The sequence below is a fragment of the Myotis davidii genome, unplaced genomic scaffold, assembly GCF_000327345.1.
Source record: "Myotis davidii unplaced genomic scaffold, ASM32734v1 scaffold1439, whole genome shotgun sequence".
Lineage (NCBI taxonomy): Eukaryota > Metazoa > Chordata > Mammalia > Chiroptera > Vespertilionidae > Myotis > Myotis davidii.
Window position 1 is genome coordinate 446902 of NW_006292342.1, and position 23035 is coordinate 469936.

General features: G+C 53.9%; 2 protein-coding genes and 1 pseudogene across 7 annotated transcripts in view; all 3 read right to left on the reverse strand.

The window, feature by feature from the left end:
* Positions 1-2260, reverse strand: part of ICAM3 (intercellular adhesion molecule 3) — a 29036-nt gene extending 26776 nt beyond the window's left edge. The window contains exons 1-2 of the mRNA XM_015565321.1: positions 1311-2260; positions 453-719 (exon numbers count right to left, since the gene is read on the reverse strand). Of these exons, the coding sequence (XP_015420807.1) occupies positions 453-719; positions 1311-1392 (349 nt within the window). The 5' untranslated portion in view covers positions 1393-2260. The remainder of the gene's footprint in view (positions 1-452; positions 720-1310) is intronic.
* A 3764-nt stretch (positions 2261-6024) lies between these two features.
* LOC102775441 lies at positions 6025-7818 on the reverse strand (annotated as a pseudogene).
* Positions 7819-8701: 883 nt separating this feature from the next.
* The window catches only part of TYK2 (tyrosine kinase 2), a 19330-nt gene continuing 4996 nt past the window's right edge, over positions 8702-23035 (reverse strand). For 2 of the 6 annotated variants that reach the window (XM_015565322.1, XM_015565323.1), the window contains exons 6-25: positions 22699-22862; positions 20477-20843; positions 19816-20034; positions 19572-19729; positions 17670-17778; positions 17390-17579; positions 17195-17298; positions 16917-17099; positions 16759-16846; positions 15767-15894; positions 14824-14959; positions 14586-14740; positions 13300-13450; positions 12532-12629; positions 12232-12424; positions 11845-11963; positions 11279-11451; positions 10969-11086; positions 9973-10083; positions 8702-9884 (exon numbers count right to left, since the gene is read on the reverse strand). In XM_015565322.1, coding sequence (XP_015420808.1) covers positions 9750-9884; positions 9973-10083; positions 10969-11086; positions 11279-11451; positions 11845-11963; positions 12232-12424; positions 12532-12629; positions 13300-13450; positions 14586-14740; positions 14824-14959; positions 15767-15894; positions 16759-16846; positions 16917-17099; positions 17195-17298; positions 17390-17579; positions 17670-17778; positions 19572-19729; positions 19816-20034; positions 20477-20843; positions 22699-22862 — 3099 coding nt within the window. In that variant the 3' untranslated portion in view covers positions 8702-9749. The remainder of the gene's footprint in view (positions 9885-9972; positions 10084-10968; positions 11087-11278; positions 11452-11844; positions 11964-12231; positions 12425-12531; positions 12630-13299; positions 13451-14585; positions 14741-14823; positions 14960-15766; positions 15895-16758; positions 16847-16916; positions 17100-17194; positions 17299-17389; positions 17580-17669; positions 17779-19571; positions 19730-19815; positions 20035-20476; positions 20844-22698; positions 22863-23035) is intronic. The other 4 variants (XM_015565325.1, XM_015565324.1, XM_006765758.2 and 1 more) reach the window with 4 other exon arrangements.

A 23035-nucleotide genomic window follows, 5' to 3' on the forward strand; every position in this document is an offset into this window, starting at 1 on the left:
GCCTGACGCCTCTGGCAGAGGCGTCAGGCCTGGGCAAGGGGCTGATCCTGCGAATGGAGATTGATGGGGGTCAATGCCTGAGGGCTCCCAGTATGTGAGAGGGGGCAGGCTGGGCTGAGGGACACTCCCCCTCACCCCCGACCCAGTGCACGAATTTCGTGCACCGGGTCCCTAGTAAAAATATAAGTAATAAATAAAAGACATGTACTATCATTTTTAAATGCCTCCTGGGACCCAAATAAATTGATTTTACACTGCTGCTCTGTCATATGGTTGAGATGCATCTGTCTCTGTCTCTTTCACACACACACACACACACACACACACACTCACACTCACACACACGTCCAGGTCCAAACTCTGGGTCAGAGTCCTGGTCCATTCCTGCAAACTCCAGGCCCACTCCCCGCGACTGCCTGAGGCCAGTGCCAGCTTCAGGCACAGCTACTCACGGTACACGGTGATGTCAGAGGAGTCTAACATCTGCGAGCCGTTGCAGATGCCGGAGCAGAAGATCTCACTGTCACTGGTCACGTTGCTGAGCCAGTAGGCCCTCCAGCCCAGGCCTTCACCCGCTTCCTCCTTGAACAGGGATGTCTCCAGGCTGATGAGTTCAGGTTGGGGGCAGTCTGTACTGCAGTTTACCAAGAGGGACCCTCCAGCAGGCACCACCGGGTTCTGGGGCTCCACCCGAAGCCGGAACGCCTGCCCCTGGGCACCTGCGGGAACATGGAAGCTCCACTGCTTGATCCAGTGCCCCCCAGCCCATGTATCATGAGGCCCTACCACCCAACTCCTCCTCAACCTGAGATATGGTCTTTGCCTTCATGGTGCCTCCAATTCAGTGGGGACGACAGGCAATGGATTAGAGACAGGAGAGCGCAGAGGGAGGCCTATAGGAAGGGGCCTATAGGAGGAAGTGAATCAGGGAAGCTTCCCGGACGAGACAAGTACAGACAGTTTTAAAGGGTAAGTAGGAGTTAGCCAAGTGAAAGGGAAGAGTGATCCTGGTAGAAGGAAGAGTGTAGGCAGAAGTCAAAGTTTCAGATGGAGCTGAGAGAGAGAGAGAGAGAGAGAGAGGAGAGAATTGGGTGGGGAGGACAAATCACGTAATCACACGCGGGACTGGGCCTCAGGAGCCCTGGCTGAGTTAAGGCCCCACAACTTTCTCTCCAGGTCACTGGCGAGCCCCCGGTCAGATCTGAGTTTAAGGAAGAGTTTGCAGCAGGATGTGGGAAGTTTTACTTTCTCCGGTCCCCCATTCTCTACCAGCCCCTAATTCTAGCCCTCCCCAAGTTGACTGGCCTCACCTGGAGGCAGCAGGCAGCAGACCAGAAGCAGAGAGATGAGCGGAGTCCAGCAGGCCCTGGGCAGTGGCCCCAAAGGCACCATGATGGCCAGCCTGTGGAGGGCAGCGCCTTAATGTGGCACTGGGCAGGTCAGAGGGGGGCAGGCGGGGCCACCCGGAAGCACAGCCACAGCTGTTAAGATTGCAGAAGTCCGTCTGGGGCGGCACCTTGCCCAGGCTTGGGGAAGGGCAGGGGGGATGTCCTGTGGCCCTGGAGGTCCAGAGTGGGGAACCCAGCTAGGGTCCAGGGAGGTGGAGGGCTCTAACGAATCCCCCACGGGTTGGGCCTCAGTTACACGCCTGGCTCCCAAATGAATGCACAGGAAATGAGAACACAATCCTCTTCCTTTGTTCTCGTACTGGGGAGGAAGGGGGTTGGAGGGGGGCAAGACACCTCCTTCCTGCTCAACTTAGGGAAGTGTGAAATTGCGCAAACACTTCATTTCTTTCATATGACCTTCTCTCCTTTCTTTCCTTGTGATCAAATCGGCCTCATCCCACTCCCTGACTTTCACCTCTCCCTTGCTGGTCCACTCCCTTCATCACTAAGCCTTCAGGACAATGAGGTTCTGGTCGGCATCAAATAATCTTAGGAACCAAGCCTCAGGTCTAGTGACCACAGAGGAAGATAACATCTAGGCCTCAGTTGTATTTCAGCTCCGGACCCAAGAAAATGGACCGATCCCACCCACCAAATCCTTGCAAAACCAGACAGAATGGAGCCATGGCTGACGTGAGGACCAGATGCAATGATCAGCTACCCCTTCCTTACCCTGGCCCACCCAGCAACATTCCCCTATGTAGCCCATCCCCAGAAGCCACGGAGGAGCCAGGTCTATGCACACAAGATCCAGGCGTAGCACCATTCCCTTAACAAACCGTTACTTTCTTGGCTGCGCACTCATGTGCTTTGACGCCAGCAGGTGACCAAACTCCTTTACTTTAGTAACAAAGCGGAAGGTGTTCTGTTCCTAGACAGAAAGGTAATGGGAGTCCGGCTGGCGTGGCTCAGTGGTTGAGTGTCAACCCATGAACCAGGAGGTTATGGTTCAATTCCGGGCTAGCGCACATGCCTGTGTTGGGGGCTAGATCCCCAGTGGGGGGTGTGCAGGAGGCAGCCGATCAATGATTCTCTCTCATCACTAATCTATCTATCAATCTATCTATCTCACTTCCTCCAAGAAATCAATAAAAATATATATTTTAAAAAAAGGTAATGGGAGACCACCTGCCTGTGTTCTTGAAGTGATAAGGTGGGATTTCAAGGCAACATTTCAAGAGAACAATGAGGGACTTCTAGGCAGGGCCTCAGGGATTAATGTGAGAGCCAACATTCTTAGGGGACAAATAAGAGATTTGGAGGTGATAAAGAAGGGTTCTCTAAGATGAGTAAAGCCATGAAAATGAACAGAGCCCACATTTATTGGTCTCTTGTGCCAGGCTCTGTGTTGGCCACTGGAGCGGCTCCTGTGGGGGGAGCCACCTTTGAAGATTGTGGGGGGTCCTGCCACCTTTGGAGGTTTTGGGAGATCCCCGAATTCCCTATGCACAGTGCTGAGGTGGAATTGTTAGGGGACAGCTGAAGCCTGAGCCACCATCTGTCAAGGATGCTACTTGTTTTTGTTTAACTTTTAAAATTGATTTTTAGAGAGAGAGGAAGGGACAGTAAGAGAAAGAAACAATGTGAGACCAAAACATTGATCATCTGCCTCCTACATGCTAGCAGCCCTGGCATGTGCTCTGACCAGGAATCTAAATGGCAACTTTCAGTGTATGGGACAACACTGGAGCCACACTGGCCAGGGCAAGGATGCTACTTGTAACTTGCCCCTGCCCCTGTCCTCATCTCTCCCTTGCCTGCCTCTCCAGGCAGTTGGTCTTTTCATCCCAAGAGAACGGACGAGGCGTCAGGTGGCCACTCCCACCTCCATCTGCTCCATCCCTCAGGCCTCCAGTCCACCTCTTCAGTGAGGGACCTTGTTGAGGGCCTTGAGGGTACTAGCATTCATCCACTCTCCCCACCACTGAGGCCATGCCCTCCCCTCTCTCACCTGGGCATCACTCCCTCCAATCAGGGGTCTCCTCTGCTGCCCTGCTCCCCCATCTAGTTCCCAGATGGTGCTGAGAGGGCAACTAAAACTCAAAAGTATTTGTAAATAATATATCTGATAAGAGATTCTACCCAGATTGTAAAGAATTCTTACAACTCAACAACAGCAGCCAAAACCCAATTAAAAAATGGGCAAAGTTGGATAGACATTTCTCCAAAGAAGCTGATCAAATGACCAATAAATACATGAAAAGGTGCTCAACATCATCAGTCATTAGGGGAATGCAAATCAAAACCACAATGAGATAGTGCTTCACACCTATTAGGATGGCTCCCATTAAAACAACAACAAAACACCCACAGAAAATAGCAAGTGTTCATGAGGACGTGCAGGAACTGGAACATACACACTTTGCTGGTAGGAATATAAAACCTGGTTCCTCCAAAAGTTAAACAGAATGATCCAGCAATTCCTCCCCTAAAAGAATTGAAAGCAGGGACTCAGACCCTGGCTCGGTAGCTCAGTTAGAACATCATCCCAATATGTCAAGGCTGGGAGTTTGGCCCTCAGGGCACACAAAAGAATCAACCAATGAATGCATAAATAAGTGGGACAATAAATCGGTGTTTCTCTCTCTCTTTCTCAAGAATAAATAAATAAAAATAAAAATAAAAAAAGAGCTGGGACTCAAACAGATACTTACACACCAATATTCATAGTAGCATTATTCACAATAGCCCAAGGGTGGAAACAACCCAAATTCCACCAACAGATGAATGGATAAACAAACTGTGTTGTATACATACAATGGAATATTATTAATCCTTCAAAGGAAAGAAAATTCACCCTGCTGGTGTGGCTCGGTGGTTGGGCGTGGACCCATGCACTGAGAGGTTGCTGGTTTGATTCCCAGTCCATGGACACAGAAATAGTGTGGTGAAGGCCTGGGGGCTGGGTGGAGGGGGGCAAAGCAGGGGGAAATGGGGAGACATCTGGAATACTGTCAACAAAAAATAAATTTAAAAAAGGAAAATTTTTTAAATTTCATCCATGCTACAACATGGGTGAACTTTGAAAACATTATGCTAAGTGAAATAAGCCAGGCACAGCCAAACAAATATTCCACTTATATAAGGTCCCTAAACAAGGAAAATTCATAGAGAAGGTAGAATGATGGTTCCCAGGGGCTGGTGGAGGAGGGAAATGGGGAGTTAGTGTGGGATGGGGGCAGTTTCTGTTTGGAAAAATGACAACATTCTATAAATCCATAGTGGAGTTGGTTATATAACATTGTGAATATATTTAATGCCACTGAATCCTACACTTAAAAATGGTTAAAATGGTAAAAATTATGTACATTTCAACACACACACACACACACACACACACAAACAGCATTTACTTATTTTGATTTGTATCCAAAACATGAGATGCATTGAGGGCCCAGGAATGAATAAATAGATGAATAGATACAGTATGATAAGGTAAATTAATAACATGGCAATTATGAAGTCTAGGGGTGTTCACTGTACCATTCTTCCAACTTTTCTGTATGTTTGCAATCGTTCAGATTGAAGTAAAAACTGCATTCCTGATGGGTCTAGGTGGCTACTCATGTCACAAGAGGAACAAGCAGACCTTGAGTATCTCCTGCTAAGAGGGCACAATGGCCTCTAGGAAAGACTTGCCAAAAAAATAGAAACTAGACCAGCCAGTGTGACTCAGTGGCTGAGCATCCATCCATGAAAGGGGTCCCCAGTTTGATTCCCGGTCAGGACACATGCCTGGGTTGCAGGCTCAATCCCTAGTAGGGTGCGCACAGAAGGCAGCCAACAGATGTCTATCATTGATGTTTCTTTTTCTTTCTTTCTTTTTTTAAAATGTATTTTATTGATTTTTTACAGAGAGGAAGGAAGAGGGATAGAGAGTTAGAAACATCGATGAGAGAGGAACATCGATCAGCTGCCTCCTGCACACTCCCCACTGGGGATGTGCCCGCAACCAAGGTACATGCCCTTGACCAGAATCGAACCTGGGACCCTTGAATCCGTAGGCTGTCGCTCTATCCACTGAGCCAAACCGGTCAGGGCTATCATTGATGTTTCTATCTCTCTAATCCCTCTCCCTTCCTCTCTCTCTAAAAAAGAAAATCAATGAAAACATTTTTCTTTTTTAAAGGAAGCTGAACTGGATCATCTGTGGTCAAGATGAGGACAGAGAAATGCACTGAAACCACACCACAAGGATGACATCAGACTGGTAAAGCCGAAAAGACAACCCCATTTCCTCCACGAATATGTGGCAAGGGGGAGAAAAGAGGAAGACAAACCAGCGCCCAGTCAAGTGCAGTGTGTGACCTTGTTTGGATTTTTATTTGAACAAATGTTTGAGAGACAATTGGGGAAATCTCACAGGCTACCCAATGATATCAAGGAATTGTTAAACCTTTTTATTTTTTTTTATTTTTGTACATCACTCCTTTATCATACAGATCTGTAAAAAGATTTAGTAGTTACGCTCAAAATGCTTACTGGGCCCACGTGGCAGGGCCAGCAAATGGACCATGATTCAGAATGCACACAGTGAAAGACACAGCTGGACATGATCAAGTGACATTTCACTGCCATGAGACACTGAGGCCGGGGAAGGATTCTAAAACACAGCAGGATGACACCTACCGGCCAAGGAGCTCTCCCACCCTGGTGTGAGGAATGGCTTATTTGGTGATGACCCCATGTGGGAAGAGTTCAACCGCCACTAGAAACCCCAGAAGGGTTTTTGTTTTGTATTATTTTATATAGATATGCTTTCTTTTTGTAAAAGTCCATGCAACACGTACACATTCAGGATTGATCCCAATCTTCTGGAGCCAGCTTTTTGGGGGTCAAGGAGGAAATGTTTGTTGGAATCACCAGGCGTTCATCTTCCGCCGGAATGACCAGAGCCCCCAGTCAGTTCACCTGACTGCAGAGTGGCACAGCACTGCTCTCAGGAGCACAAACAGCCCCTCTTGCCTCTCCGCATTGGTCACGCCTTAACATGGCTCCTTCCTAGCCCCCTGCTCTCAAGCAGGTCCTTAGTCATAAACAAAACACTAGCAAAAAACTGGAGTTATTACCCCTGGACTCTCTTAGGTAAGAGTCTCCCTCGGCCGGGACGGAGGACCCAGGCCCCACAGGTGCCATTCTGACTAGATCGCATGAAGGGAGTGGGTGCAGGAGACAAAATGGCTAACACAAAATTGGGAGCCACCCGTCCCCATCTGCAGCTACAACCTAAGACGCCTACAGATGTGGTCAGTGTGACGTGTGCACAGGAGAGTGCAGAGGAATGGGATGGGAGGAAGGGTGTCCTTGGGAAGGTCGTCTGCCTGCTCGCCTTCACTTCTTGGCCTTGTCCTGGGTATTCACAGTCTCCATGGCTTTGTGCACAGTCTCTTCATCCCCCAGGAACTGCATGGGCTTGATGGGCTTCAAGTTCTTGTCCAATTCATAGACAATGGGAATACCAGTCGGCAGGTTCAGCTCCATGATAGCCCCTTTAGAAAGACCCTCCAGATGTCTGACAATGCCCCGAAGGCTGTTGCCATGGGCTGCAATCAGTACCGGTTTCTCCTCCTTGACCTGGGGTGCTATTTCTTCATTCCAAAAGGGCAGAGCTCTGCAATAGTGTCCTTCAGACTCTCACAGGAGGGTAGCTAATCTTCAGTGAGGTCTGCATACCTGTGATCCTTACTGATGTTGCTGTAGAAGGGATGGTCGGGCTCCATCGGTGGTGGTGGGATATCATAAGAGCGTCTCCGGATGTTTACCTGGGCCTCGCCACGCTTGGCAGCAGTTTCTGCTTTAAGACCAGTCAGACCCACATAGTGCCGCTCACTGAGACGCCAAGCCCTCGCTACAGGCAGCCACAGGTGGTCTAAGGCATCCAGCACAATCCAGAGGGTCCAAATTGCTCTCTTCTGCACTGAGGTGAAGCAGATGTCAAACTCAGCTCGCATCCGCATCTCGCAGTGCCTGCCCACCTCGCTTTGCCTCCTCGTGCCCACCCGGGCTCAGATCCACATGGTACCAGCCGCTGAAGCTGTTCTCCAGGTTCCATGCTCTCTTGCCATGCCGAATCAGCACCAGCTTGTAGGCAGCCATGGTGGCAGTTCCGAATGTTGCGCAGACTCAGGAATTGTTAAACTTTTTAGGTGTGGGGACGATATTGTAGTGATTGTTTGTGGTTACATCTTTTTGAGATATATATGGAAGTTTTTACAGATAAAATGATACGATATCTGGGATTTGTTTCAAAATGATCCAATGGTAGAGGTAGGGGTGGGAGTAGAGTTGACGCATAACTGGCCACGGGCGTTGGAAACTGTTGGTGCTGTCTGTTCATGACATTATTCTCCCTTGTTCTGCATATACTTTAAATTGTCCATATAAAAGTGTTTTTAAAAAATAATTCTTTATTGGTGAAAATATTACACCATAAAAGTTTTTTAAAAACCAGCTGCACAAAAATAGGCCAAGATAATTTTGAAGAAGAAAAAGGAGATCTATCCTATATCAAATATCAAAACATAATCTAGTGGCAATATCTTTCCCAATTACCAGGCTAGATCCTGGAAGCAGCTATTCCTGTTGGGAATTTGCCCTACAGATACCCTTGAGTGTGGGTGGAACAATATGCACTCATGGCTGCTCACTGCAGCAGCGTCATGGATACAGCAAAGAACTAGAGATAACTACATGAAGAGCAAAGGCCGAGCGATAACTACATGTCCCCCAGCGAGGACTATAATAAAACCACAAATAGCACAAGGAAATACTGTAGGCCTGGATATATGGGATCACCTCCAAGACAAAGGGAAAAAAAGAAGCAAGAATCCAGACTAGAGTTGTGTATCCTTGCACATGCTATCATTTTTGCAAAAGATAGGAAAGTAAATATGTGTACGGGTTTCCTTGTATCTGGATGAAACATCTCTGGAAGCAGAAACAGGAAACCAGATGGCACTAGTTGCCTCCAGGGAGGTGATAGTGGTGGCTGATGGGCAGGAGAGAGACATGTCACTGCTTATGTCAATATCGGGGAAAAAATAATTACAAGGAATACTTAATTCTGAAAACTATTATAAAAAGCAAATGCCACTAGAATCCTGTGTAATTGTCCACTCAGGAGAGCTTGAAGGCGTAAGGTCTTGAGAAGTCCTATGGGAAAGCAAATTACTCAAATGCTCTTCCCAACGTGGCTGACACATAACCCGCCTCAAGGATACCTCTGAAGGAGAAACACTTTGGTCAACACCAGATTAACAAGATCAACTGTTTATTAAGTAGTTGTTTGCATCTCTCTCAGCTAAGCACTCGACATACACAATCTCTATACATTGGTCGTCTGAGACAGCAGGCGTGACCACCCCCAGCTCACAGTTGAGAACGGAGGCCCAGATAAGGGAAGTTACTCGCCTGAGGTCGTACAGGGAGGAAAGGGTGAAACTGGCAGTCTTACCAACGTGGCATGTGGCCCCCCAAATCCTTTGTTGGGATATATAACAAGTAGTTACTGGGCGCCTTCTGCGTCCCTGGCACTGGGGATCTAGAGGTGAGCAAAGGTTGAACAGCCGCATGTGGCTTCTCCCGTCGTGTCTTGCTGCAGCTGCGGTCCCCAGAGGAGCAGGCACTTGCTGAAGAAGGACCCAAAGACCAGAGTCCCCGGCAGAGGAAACGAGTTTATTACTCGCTAGTGGACATGGTGGGCTCCCAGGCGGGGCTGGGGGAAGGCATGAGGATTGGATTCAAGGGACTGATTAGCTCCTTGTTGGTCCTGGGTCTCTCCAGAGCCTATGGAAGGCTATGGCTGTGGAGGATCCTATGGCTTGAATGTTTAAGTCCCTTCAAGATTCAGGCGTTGAAACCCCAATGCCCGATGTGATGGTATTAGGAGGTGGGTCTTCGGGAGGTGAGAAGGTCCCTGAGTGGGATTAGTGCCCATATACAATAGGCTCCGGAAAGACCCCTCGCCCCCTCCCACCTGGAAAGGGCGCAGTGCGAAGGCGCAGGCTAGGAACCGGGAGGAGGCCCTTCGCCCACGTGTAACAATGTTGGCATCTTGAGCGTTGACTTCCCAGAGCCCAGAACTGTGAGAAATGAATTTCTGTTGTGTATAGGCCACCCGGCCTATGGCACTGTTAGGACAGCGCGGATGGATGAAGACAAGGAGAGTCAGGTCCCAGACCTGGGGTCTCAGGGGGTAACACATGGCAGTGGGTGAAGCCAAAGTCTACCTGGGCAAAAGCGGGAGGCCCTCTCCGTGGGTAATACCTGCTTGACTCCCAGAAGCAGAGCTGCTGGCAGGCTTTAGCCGACACTGAACACCGAGGGGGCCTGGCCCTGGTACTTCTCGTGGGCCGTTTTCAGGATGGGAATGAGGTTCTGGAAGGTTGGGCGAAATGAGGCATCTGCCTCCCAGCAGTTCTTCATGAGGACATAGATCTGGGGGAGGAAAAACGGGGGCTGTGGTCGCTGCTCTGTCCAGTCTGATGACAAGGACAGGGGAAAAGTGGGGGTGTGTGTGTCTCACCTCATGGGGACATTTCTCTGGCCGTGGCAGCCTCTCCCCTCGTTCCAGCAGTTCAGTGAGCCTCAGTACCGTCATCTGCCCCTGGGTGAGGCCTATGAGCTCGATGAATTTCTACAGAAGAAACAAGACAAGCCTTCAACAGGCAGGACCGCCGAGGCAGAGGCGAGGAGCTTTCGGTGGGACTACAGGGGTCCTAGTCCTGTCTCTATCACTTCTCAACTGCATAACTTTGGACTTAGGATCTCACTTCCTTAGGCTTCAGTTTTCCCGTCTGTAAAATGGGGTAAAAACATCAACTGCTGGGATGACTGTGAAAGTGAAATAAACTCATATTCATACAGTAAGTCTGAGTCAGGTGATGGCGGTGTTATAAAACCTCCCGGCAAGTTGTTTTTGCCCGGACAGGATCTTTTTTTCCTTCCTATTTAGGCACTATCACTGACTTGGGGAATAAACATCTAATATATTCTTTGCTCCTCCCCCAGCCCAGGCCTGGCCAATTATTATGACCCATGGATACACAGTGATTGGCTCCCTGGAAGACACATGAGCCAAGCCGGGCCAATCAGAGAGTCCTGAGAATTAAGTGGGGGGGCGGGGGGGAGGGGGACACCCCTTTTAACCCCTCACCTGAGGGAAATGGGTGCCTGGAAGGCAGGGTGGGTGGGGAGCTGTTGCCACAAGAGGGAGGGCCTGCCTAAGAGATGCTACCACAGAGAACAGCAGAGCTGAGACAGAGAAAATGGGATTCATGATGACATGAGGGTCGCTAGATCAAGCTGTGCCCCAACTGCTCCCTCGAGTGCAAACAGCAGAATAAGCCGTTCCGGTTTGAGTGGGTTTCTGTCACAAGCCAAGCCCCACAGTCCCATTTTACAGACCGAGACCCTGAGGCTCTGGTGGATTAAGCACTGGCTAAGCTGGGGGAGTTGGGAATTGAACGCATGGCTTTCTGACTCCTCTGGTACGAGGTGGCCGTGTGGGCCCGGCTCTCACCGAGGGGGGGCTTTGGCTGGAGTCACAGTAGGTCAGCAGTTCATACATGGTGACTCCAAAGGACCAGACATCGGACGCATAGTAGAACTTACACTCCTTCAGACACTCCGGAGCGTACCTGCGGGGAGAGGGCAGTCAAGCCTTGGGCCGGACCAGGATGGAGTCCTTACCTGGGGCTTGGGAGCCTCTTGGCCCGTTAGGGCCCCATCCTTCAGAGAGAGCAGTTTCCCTGAGATAAGGCCTTGTCAGCTGAGACCCCTGCATCCACCTCCCCCCTGGCACCCCCCCTGGCTGGGTCTCGCCTGGTCACCAGAACACGGGGCTGTCCCCATCCTCGAGCACACGGTAGTAGTCATGGCCTTCGGGCACGGCCTTGGCCAGGCCAAAGTCCCCGATCTTGACCAGCCTGTCGTTGTCCAGCAGCACGTTGCGGGCAGCCAGGTCTCGGTGGACATAGTGCTGGGTGTGCAGGTAGGCCATGCCCTAGGGGCGGGGCGGGGCAGGGCGGGTCATGACCAGTGGGGCAAGGTGGGGGGGCCTGAGGAGCTGTGACCAGGATGGTGGGGGGCAGTCAGGGCAGGCTTGCAGGGCCCTCGGGCTTATGGCAGGTGGAGCCCAGCAGGACAGCAGGGGCAGGGCCACAGAGGGGCGAACTGGGAGGGGTTGGGCTGCTGGGCGTGGCCCAGTGAGCAGAGGGAGTCTCAAAAGTGGAAACTAGGCGGGTTGGCGACCTGGCCCAGTGGCCAGGTGACGGGTTGAAGGGATAAGTACAGAGGCCAGCCGGCCCAGGGGCGGAGCCTGGCAAGCTAAGGGCTGGGACACTCAGGCCAGGCCAAAGGGAAGGGGCAGCTCTGTGAGCAGGCGTGGCGGGCCTACCTCGCAGATCTGCTGGGCGAACAGCAGCAGCTGGGCCAGCCCTACGTGGTGCCGGGGCAGGTAGTCTCGGAGGCTGCCCAGAGGCACATACTCCATGACGAGCTGGACCGATTTCTCGCCTAAGGGTCAGAGAGGCAGGGGCTGGGGGCCGCTCCCCTGAACCCTGCAGTTCCCACCCCAAGGTGGGGAGGGAAAGCCAACACCTGCCCACACTAGGCCTAGTCCTCAGGTAGAATGGATCCATCCTGAATGCCGTCCCGGTAGAGGGAGGGGGCAGAGCTGGGGGGTGGGAAGGAAGCCGCGCCCCCTTCGCCTGCGAACTGTGTCCTCCAGCCTGGGGCAGAGAGGCTCGATCGGCCAGGCCCTCAGGCCCTCAGGGCCGCCCACCTGGGTCCTCACAGCAGCCTTTGTACTTGACGATGTGCTCGTGGTAGAGCGTGCGCAGGATGTCGATCTCCCGCCTCCAGCCGGTGCGGAGCTGAGGGCCGCAGTCCGCCTTGAGAGCCTTCACGGCCACCATCTCGCCGGTGCCTTCGTTGGTCGGGTCATAGCAGTACAGGCTGACCTTGCCGAAGTGACCCTGGCCCAGATGCGGGACGGTCAGCGCCCCGTTGCCCCACCCTCACCCCCGGCTTGGCCAACATGCAGGTCTCTTTCTAACAGCCAGACCCCTCCACCGGCCCTCACCTCACCCAGATCCCGGATCTTCTTCAAGTAGCGCTTGTGGAAAACTGTGGGGTCTGACGCTGGCGAGGTTGGATTCACACACAAGATTTCAACAAGATCTGAAAAAGCCACGGTGGGTGAGGCCGGACCCTGACCCTTTCCCCGGCAGGCCCACACTCCGGGGCACAGAGAGCAAGTGACCGCTTCCCCAGCATCCAACCCAGAGATCAGGAAAGCTTCTGCAACAGCTGGAAAATTCCACTCCTAGTCCAAAATGCAGAGTTGGCTGCATCAAACTGACACCTGGGATGTCCAATGACTGGGTAAAGGGCATAAACTCTTCATCAAGAGAGAAAGCAAGTCCGACCAGCTTGCTGGAGCATCAACTTATGAACCAGGAGATCACGGTTCGATTCCCAGTCAGGGCGCGGGCCTGGGTTGAGGGCTCCATCCCCAGTGGGGGGCGTGCAGGAGGCAGCTGAGCAATGATTCTCTTTCATCATTGATGTTTCTCTCTCTCTCCCTCTCCCTTCCTCTCTGAAATAAATTTTAAAAAAAATTTTTTTTTAAAGAGAGAAATCAAAACCAAAAAATTTTGAGGGTCTAATTCACCCAAAAAATGTGTGGCTGTCCCCAAACAAAACATTAAGAACTCGGGTCATTCTCATCACTTAGGACCCAGCACACACCCTGAGCCACTGTGCAGAGATCCTGGGTGCACTGAGCCTGTGTCAACAGGGTTCCTGGCCCCTCCCCCGCCCAAGGTCCCAGCACTGGTTTGGGGCTCACTTTGGGGCTGAAGGTGAGTGAGGTCACGAAGGATGGTGCGGAAGGAAGGTCGCTGAGCCGGCTCATAGGTCAGGCACTGGCTGGTGAGCGTGGCTAGCTCCGGGCATGAGGGTTCAGGCAGCTGGTGCTGCTTCTGGTAGAAGTACTCCTTCTGTGGAGAAGGGGACCTGAAGAGTGAGTGACCCCACCCTCCCAAGGCCCCTTACCCAAGAGGCAGAGCTAAATCCCCAGAGCGGCAGGGCTAGACCAGCCAGGTCCTTGTTCCGTCACCCCAATTTACAGATGAGGCAACCAAGCCTCGGCCGACTTGTCTGCCACAGCAGAGCCAGGACTTGAACCCCAAGTCTAGCGGACTCTGCTATGCAGAGCACCTCACACTTGGCCCTTCCTGTGCTGGCTGCCACCCACCTTTGCTCCCAGCTCTGCAGACGCAGCTCCCAGAATGCACCAAAGCCTCTGGGTCTTTGAATAAGTTGTGCTGAGGCTACCCTTCCCTAGCCTGGGCCGCTGCAGTATTTCTGTACTTAGACTAAAACTTCCTGGCCCTGGCCGGCAGCTCAGTGGGTTAGAGCATCATCCGAGAAGCCAAAGTTGCAGGTTTGATCTCTGGTCAGAGCACATACAAGAATCAACCAATGAATTTATAAATAAGCCGAACGACAAACTGATGTTTCTCTCTCTCTCTCTCTCTCCCCCTTCAAAACAAAACTTTCCTCTGGGCAGCCTTGCTGGATGCCTCCGCTAGGTCAGGGCTATCCTCTGGGGCCTCCCCTCTAGCCTGTGCTCCCCATCACTGGCCTGGTCACTGTATCTAAAACCGAAGCAGTCACTTATTTTATTATTTTTTATTCTCACGCAAAGATATTTTCCCATTGATTTTTAGAGAGAGTGGAAGGGAGGAGAAGAGCTAGAGAGAGAAACATCGATGTGAGAGACACATCTATTAGATGCTTCCTGCACACCCATCAGGACTGGGGATTGAGCCTGCGACTGAGGTACGTGTCCTTGATCAGGAATCGAACCCTCGACGCTAGAATCCTTGAGCTGACTCTAACCACTGAGCAAACCGGACAGGGCAGCAGTCCCTCACTGGCTGTGTGCCACAGTGACCTTGGAGGTCGGGACTATAGATCACCCCACTGACAGGTAACCTGACGGAGCCTCAAAGAGATGAGGCGACACATGTGAGGCCACAGGCCAGAGGGGGCAGCTCTGGACCCAGACCGCTCGACCCCTTGGAGGTGCTGGCCCCTTTGTGAGAGGGCCCCAGGGTCGCCCACATGTACCTCAGCGGGGGTGCGGTCCTGCAGGGGGGCCTCCCCATCGAAGCAGATCTCCAGGAGGGTGGCACCGAAGCCCCACTTGTCAGCGGCGGTGCTGAGGCTGTTGGCCCCACCAAACAGGCACTCGGGGGCCATCCAGGGGATCCGCTCTACCCGCTCTGGGGGCCAGGGCCAGAGGTCACCAGAGGTGAAAGGAGTGGGGTCAACCGGTCCCCATGCCCAGCCCGGTCCCAGTCCTCACCCTCCCTGGAGAGGGCGCCCAGGCCCATGCCAGGGTCGCTCAGTTTGATGAATGGGCTGGTGCCCTCCGCCAGCCCTAGACGTGCCAGCAGGATGTTCCGGCCACACACGTTACCATGAGCCAGGCGCTTGTCCTCCTGGGGAAGGAAGGAGAGGGGGCATGACCACCAGGGGCCTCTAGACCCTGTCCCCACCCCATCCCACAGGGACAGCCCATGTGAAAGAGACAACCAGGGTCATTATTGGGATCCCAATCCATGTCATTGTGACCGGACACCACTGGGTGCCCAGTGGGTCCTTCCTGTCCTCCCAGAGCTGGTGGGTAAGACGCTTGGCCTGGAACAAAAGGCCAGACGACCCCACCGCTGTCCTCAGACCCATGCCAGGCACGCCTCTGCACTGCTGTTCCTTCTGCCTGGGCCGCACCTGGGGAATCCTCCACCCCATCTATTTAAAACCTCACCTCTTCCCCAACTTGTAGCACCTCCTTAACTCCACCCTACTCTCCCAGAATGGTGCTTACTACTTCCTAACATATTAGGTAACACACTGAATTATTATTTCTTGTTTATCTCTTTAACTAAAAACACTGGCTCCCCAAAGGATAGAGGCTTCTGTCTGTTTTGTTCTTTGTGTGTTCCCAAGGCCTATGGCAGAGCCAGGCACACAGTGGGTGCTCTGGAAACCAGGGTGAGAGAACCAGGCAGGGCCAGGGATGAATGGCAAGAGAGAGTGACAGGTGGCCGAGGCCAGGCCTCACAGGACACCAAGTGGAGGAGTTAGGTGCTCTCTCAGGGGAGAAGGGAGCCACAGGGGTATGTGAGCAGAGGAGGTTTGTGGACAGACCTCCAGAGGTCAGTGTGTGGATTGAAGGATGTGTTAAGGCCTCACCACCCAGAACTGGCCCAGCCTGCTGACCCAGGCCCCGCCCACAGGCCACACACCAGGTAGCTGAGGGCACTGGCCAGCTGCTGGGCCACTGCCACCTTCCAGGCCACGGGCACACGGCCCCTCTCCCGCCGCAGCCACACGTCCAGGGGTCCATGCTCCACGTACTCTGTCACCATGATATCTGCAAAGGCCAGCTGCTGAAGGGGCTGCCCACCTGCTCCACCCTCCAGGGCGCCGGGGACTGGGACTGGGGGCTGGGACTGGGGGCGGGGGTCTGGGGCTTGCGAGTGACTTTGGGGAGAGAAGAATTGCAGGATGGAGCACAGGTTGCAGGGTGAGGCAGAGGCGAAGGGTGTCATTTGGGTCCAGGGAGAGCCTGGGTAGAGAACAGCTGCCTGTCAGTGAGAAAGGTGAGGATGGGCCTGAGGGCCTGGAGGTAGGTGCAGACGAGTTGGAGGTACAGAGCTTGAGACTGGGCATCAGTGATGCTAGGATCCCACAGGGTGGAAGTGCTCGGGGTGGGAAGTATGTAGAATTGGGTGCAGGCCGTTGTTAGGGGAAAGCAAGAGAGATGGACCACGGGGTTCAGGTTCTGTGGTCGCCCTGGGCAAGGAGTTTGAGTTACACAGGGGTGGGGCAGGGGCTGCGGTCTTGGAGGCCTGGAGTGCCCAACGTGGCTGGGGTCTGCATGGGGTCACAGTCCTGCTGGGGTCAGAGGGCAGATGGGGGCTGGTCTGTAAAGGCATCTGGGTGGTAGATGAAGGGTGGGATGCAGTCAGGAGTCAGGGTGTGGTTGAGGGTTGGGGTGCAGGTAATGGCCACGGTACAGTCAGAGGCTGAGCTGCAATGGGTTGGCATATAGTCAGGGGTTGGGGTACAGGTGAGCATTGGGTAGTCACAGATTGCGGTATAGTCAGGATGTTGGTCAAGGGTCGGTATGTAGTCAGGGATCGGGATGCAGGTCAAGGGTTGGGGTACAGGCCTGGTAGTGGGTACAAGTGGGGGGAGTCGTGTGTGTTGGGGCATGTGTGTTGGGGTTACTCACTTTTAGAGCCATGCACGCAGACACCGTGGACGAAGGTCAGGTGCACGTGGGACACCTGGCTCATGAGGCTGGCCGTCTCGTAGAAAGCCTGTGAGGGCAGGTCAGGTCAGGTGGCCGCCGACCCTGCCGCTCTCCCGACCCCCATCACACTCACTTACCAGGGCAATGTCATGGTGACTAGGGTCTAACACCTTCAGCACTACTCGCAGCTCCTGCCCATGGCCCCCGCCGGGCAAGGTGGGGTCCCCAACATATGCATTGTCCTCCTCAGGGCCTCTGCCCCCAACTCTCAAGAGGCCCTCATACACATTGGTCCTCGTGCCCTGGCCCAAGTGGGACAGCTGGGGGAACATGGCAGAGAACATCTCCATGACAACAGCTGGTGACTGCCCTCCCCGTTCCCCCTGTGCCCCAGGGGCCCCACACCCACACACACCTGGGTGAGGTCATCCTGGCAGATCTGGTGGAAGCTGAGCTGGCTGAGGTTGAGAGGCCTGGTGCTGGCTTGAGGCCCCCACATGATGATGAGGTTGGAGATCTCTGGGGGGGCAGGAGTAAAGTCACTGAGGGCTGGCATGGGGGGGAAGCTACCCGCCCCCCCCCCCGACCCTGTGGCCCCCTGCCATCATACCTCCTGGCTGCGGCAGGCAGCAGTGGCGCAGGGAGAAGCAGTGGTCACCGGCCCGCAGTGAGCAGCCCTGCAGGGCAGCCCGCAGCTCCCGCACGCTGGGGAAGGACCGGTCCCAGCTCTGCAGCCTGAAGGTGCCCTCACGCAGCTCAATGGGGAACTTCCACAGGCGCAAACGCGGCGTGCCAGGTGCCTGGGGTGGGCGGCAGGACGAGGGCGGTGAGCAGGGGTCTAGGCAGGGAGTACACCCAGGCCCAGCCCAGAACCCCCGCCCCAGGCCCACCTGGTCCTGCTGGGCCACCGTGAGGATGAGGCGGTTGAAGTGGCTGGTGCTCCAGTGGATAAGGTAGAGGCCATCCTCGCGCTGCAGCTTGGCCAGCACAAACGGATCCCTGTGGGGGACAAGGGCGGCGTCAGGGGGCACTGCTGGGCCCACCCGCCTGGAGAGGCACACTCCCAGCTGGGACAAATGCCAGACACGTCTGCTTATGTGGTGACAGAGTCTGGGACACACACACACACACACACACACCTAGAACAGTCACAAATGACAACTCACACAGAGACACAGGCACACTTGTGCGTGCCTGTCAGACACTATCACTGACACAGTGACACAGATAGGAATCCAACGCTGACGGGCACACACCCAGCCGTACACTCACCGGGTGACACACAATGAACAGCCTGTCCCACAGCTGGCTCTAGACACAGCTGCTTACCCAGCGTCACAAGGCAATGCAGGGCCTCAACAGCCCGGACCCAGAGGTGACAGCGCCATGAGCACAGACACTACCAGTGACCCCGCTGCACAGGCCCAGGCGCCTGCATGTGCGGCACACACGCTGCTACAGACTGAATGTTGGTGCCCCCTGAAGTTCCCATGTTGAAGCCCTAACCCCCAGTGTGATGGGATGGGAGGTGGGGACTTGGCAGGGTAATGATGTCATGATGATGGAGCGCTCATGAACGGGATTAATGCCTCATGAAACGGACCCCAAGGAGCTCCGTGCCCCTTCCCACCATCTGAGGACACAGCAAGGAGAAAGCTGTCTTGAACTAGGAAGTGGGCCCTCAGCAGACACTGGGCTTACTGGTGCCTTGAACGTGGCACCAGACCTGGCCTCCAGGACTGTGAGACATAAATGTCTGTTGTTTCTAAGCCAGCTGGTCTGCGGTAGTCTGTTAGAGCAACCCGCACAGACTAAGACACACTGACATGGCCATGGACGCTGTAAGAGCAGCACACACCTCACCGTGGCACGACACAGCTCTCAGGAGGGAAAACGGCCACCGCACCCTCCTCTGGTGCATAGAGTAGGCTCGGACCTCTCAGAAACCCTCAGGGGCAAGTCCCAGGGCTACAGGTAGGACAAAGGGCACCCAGGCACAAGGCCACTGACCAGATAAGCTGATAGTCAGTAACCACGACCTGGCAGCATGCAGGACGGCCACACAGGCAACTGATTGCCATATAAGCACTGTCCCTTCATAGCCTCTACCCCACAGGTCCACACAGAATCGCTCAGTGACCCATAATTACCGGGACAACACACATCTGTGGGGCTGTACACACCCACACGTATTTCTGAATGGCCACCAATGTTTGTACAACACAGCCCCCTAAAATCATCCATCACATCGCACGTGAAAATGTGTGATGACAATTTTATGTGCAGCCACTGGAGCAGTGACACTGCCGCACACCACATGGGCTGTCAAACATCCAGACACACACAGCGACAGTCACAAACCCAGGCCCCCTCCACACGACATGCTGCCCACCCCATGCAGGTGTTCTCTCCCCCTCTACAATCCTTGGTGCCGCTCTCGCATGCACGCACACACACGGACAAACACACATGTGGGTGCACCTGCACATAAGCATACATGAGTGAGCACACGTATGCGCCCACGGATATGAATGGATGCACACGGAGGTATGCGTGAATACTTAAACACGTAACGCATGCTTGTGCAGGCAAACACATGCTCACACTCACAGGTAAAGACCAGACACAAATGCTTGCACACACGTGCTCACACACACTCACTCACACAAGTGCAGGCGCACAAACATCTGCACACATCTCACTGGAGCCCCACAGTCCTTCAGAACGCAGGGTCTAGTTGGCAAATGCCACCACCACAGTCCGTGCCGCCCAGCCTCCCTTCGGGCACTCACAGCAGGGGTCCGTGGACACCGTCCTGGATGCTCATCACCAGCCGTGGAGGAGCCACTTCGTGGCACAGGTAGTGATTCGAGTCGGCCGTGAGGCGGAAATAGCCGTCCACCAGTGACACCAAGGACAGGGCGATGGCCGGGGAAGGCAGGGTCAGCTCCTACAGGCCACGGGGATGTCAGGCAGGCGTCACAGCTGGGGGTGCCCGCAGCCCGGCCCTCAGCCCAGCCCCGTCCCGGGCCCTACCAGGCGCTTGTCCTGACAGTGGATGCTGACGTGGCGTTCCCTCAGCACCACATGGGTGATGTCCCGGAAGTCGCAGAAGTAGGCCCACGGCGCCTCCCGCGGCCGGTCCCCGGGCTGGCCGCTCCACTGCTGGGCCTTGCCGTTCTTCCCAGATAAGCCAGCGTGAGGGTTCCTGCTGCCGCCACCATCACCTCCACCGGGACCCTGGAAACCCAGCACCTAGGGAGGTTGGTTCGAGCAGGGCTATGCCTGTTTAGTCCCCCACGCATTCCCCATGGGGGTAGGCTGGAGCTGGAGCCGGAGCTGGAGGGATCCAGAAGTCTCAAGTATCTCTTCCGAAGTCATGATGTCACAGGTGGGACAGGGACCCACCCCCGAGAGACACACATGCCAGAAGCAGGAACCTCAGGGAGGGCAGAGAGGAGGATCCTACCCCTCCCATCCCCCAAGTCCAAAGGGGTTCCCAGAGGTACAGACCCCAGAAATCAGGTCCCCAGGGGCCAGGCAGAGGACACAGACCCCAGGGAACAGAAGGACAGACCCCAGAGCCATGAAGGGAAAGGGCTCACCATAGTCCCCCTCAGAGACCATGGCCAAGGTTGAACAGGAAGCTCCCGCCCGCCCCCACCTGGACCCCCAGATGAAGAGGCACTCTGCTCACCTCTGCCTGTAGTGGCCGCCACTGGATGCCGCCAGTGCCGGTCACCAGCACCTCATGAGTGGGCAGTTCGACCGCAGACTTGGACTTGGGATCTCCAGGGGCCTGTGCACTGTCCTGGATATAGCAGGGCTCCCCCTCGGCCTGGGCTAGCAGCTCCAGATGGCACACAGGCACACGCTCTGTGCCGAAGCGGGGTGCCAGCCGCTCGAGTGTGGCCAGGTACTTGACCATGATGACCTGCTGGGAAAGGCTGTCCGGCTGGAAGGCGTGCAGGAACTTGCGGAAGATGATCCGCAGGCGTAGCCGAGTGAACGCATTGTACTGCCGGATCTGTTGCCGGAAAGAGCGCGGGATACAGTCCTTGAAGCTGTGAAAATGACCGAGAGGGGCTGGTTAGGGGCCTGGGTTACAGGCCTGGCTGGATGACATGTGGTAAATGACTCAACTTCCCTGAACCACAGCTGCCTCGTTTAGAAAATAGGCAGGCTGTCGTGAGGTGGAAAGAGAGAATACAATAAAGGGCCAGCCCAGGGAGGCTGGATGGTGGCGGGGACCAGGGCACAGGACTCAGGAGGGGACCATGGGGCGGAAATCCCGGTTCTTGGATAACTAACTTATGCTCTATAAGGCTGTGTCTGCTCCTCTGAAAAATGGGTGCAAACAGTGCCCCCTATAGGGCTGATGACAGAATGAGAAGGACTATGTCACTGTCAGCTGTTATTATCACTGAAGTCGCTATTGTATTTATCATTCATATTTTGATCATCAATAAAAGGAACAGCTTTGGGAGCCGCTCTGCTCTTCACAAAGCCCTGCCCCATTAAGCCATCTCCCCATCACCTACCAGGATAGCCCCCCTAGATGCCATGTTTCCAAGGCTCAGTCTCTATGTCCTTAGCCTTCTCTCCCACCCCTTGACCAGAGGGACCCTAAAGCTTGAGGTTCTAGCTACCTTCCACCCCCACTTCCAAGCCTTCCAGGGCTCCCGACTGGAAGTAGTTGACTAGTGTCTTGCCAACTCCTGCACTTGAGCAATCGTATTCTACATCCAGTTCCCCTGGAAATAGGCTTTTGCCATCTTCTGCCTCTGGGCCTTTGTATATGCTATTCCGTCTGCCTAGAATGCTTTGCGCCAAGATAGTCCCTAACTGGATAAAGATGACTCAACCTTTAGGTCTTTTTTTAATTTTTACTTTAAATATATTATTATTGATTTCAGAGAGGAAGGGAGAGGGAGAAAGAGATAGACACATCAATGATAAGAGAGAACCACTGATTGGCTGCCTCCTGCACACCCTTCACTGGGGATCGAGCCCGCAACCCGGGCATGTGCCCTTGACCTGAATTGAACCTGGGACCCTTCAGTCTGCAGACCAACGCTCTATTCACTGAGCCAAACTGGCTAGGGCTCAACCTTTAGGTCTCAGCAGAAGTATCACCTCCCCTGGGAAGTGTTCTCTGGTCTCCAGGCTGGATAGGCTGCCTCCCCTGGGCTTCGTTTGCTGCCACAGCCCTAGTCCTCCAGAGTGATAACAGGACAGGGACTGAAAAATATGTGCTTTAAGGAGAACTGCTGGTCCTGAAAGACCCAGCTTTCCTGCTGCCTCGTCTAGGCAGTGTGCCCCGATTACTCTAGCCCTTGGCTGGAGGTAAACATAGCTAACTCCTTCCTGCCCTTGAATTCTAGGAAGTTCTCCAAGCTCACCCTATCTAGCCACACTTCCTCCAACATATCAGGCACAGTCGGCCTCAGGGCCTTTGCACTGGCTGTCCCTCTGGACAGAATTCTCTTCTCCCAGATATCCATATGGCTTCCTCCTTCACTTCCTTCAAACCTATGAATGTGACCATCACCTGCTCAGTGAGAAACTCCCCAACTACTCAATTTTAAATTATATACCCCTCATCCCCTGACATTCCCCTTCTTTCTCTTTTCCTACTTAATTTCCCCCCGTTGCACGTTATCACCATCTGGAACACTATACATTTTACTTTTGTATTATTTTATTGCCTGTCTTTTTCACCAGATGTGAGAGCCAAGAGGGCAGGGATTTTTGTCTGACTTGTTCACTATTGTGTCCTCGACAACCACAACTAGTGCCAGCATACAGAAGGTGCTCAATAAATGAAGGCATGGCAGTATACAAGGTCTCTGCCTTGGCCCCCGGATGCCCACATATATCCATCCACTTCCGCTGTGTCTCTGCCCCATGCCCAGGCACCTGGTCTTCTTGGCCACCTTCTCCAGGGGGACGCCACGGCAGAGAGCAAGGTGACAGAGGTGCAGAAAGGCCATGCCCAGGCTCTCGTTCTTAAAGTGGTGGATCTCCTCCTCACTCGACAGCTCCCACAGCGATGCCACATCATTCACAAACTCGTGCTTGCCCTAGGGGTGGGGAAATCGGATTGAGAGGGAGGCCCGAAAACCTGTTCACTCCTCAGCTTCTGGCCACTTTGGGAGGGGAAAGGGGGACTTCCCATTTTCTGCAAAGGCGAACTATACAGCATGCATGCCTCCTATGCCCATGCCTGTGGCAGACATCACTAATCGGTCACAGC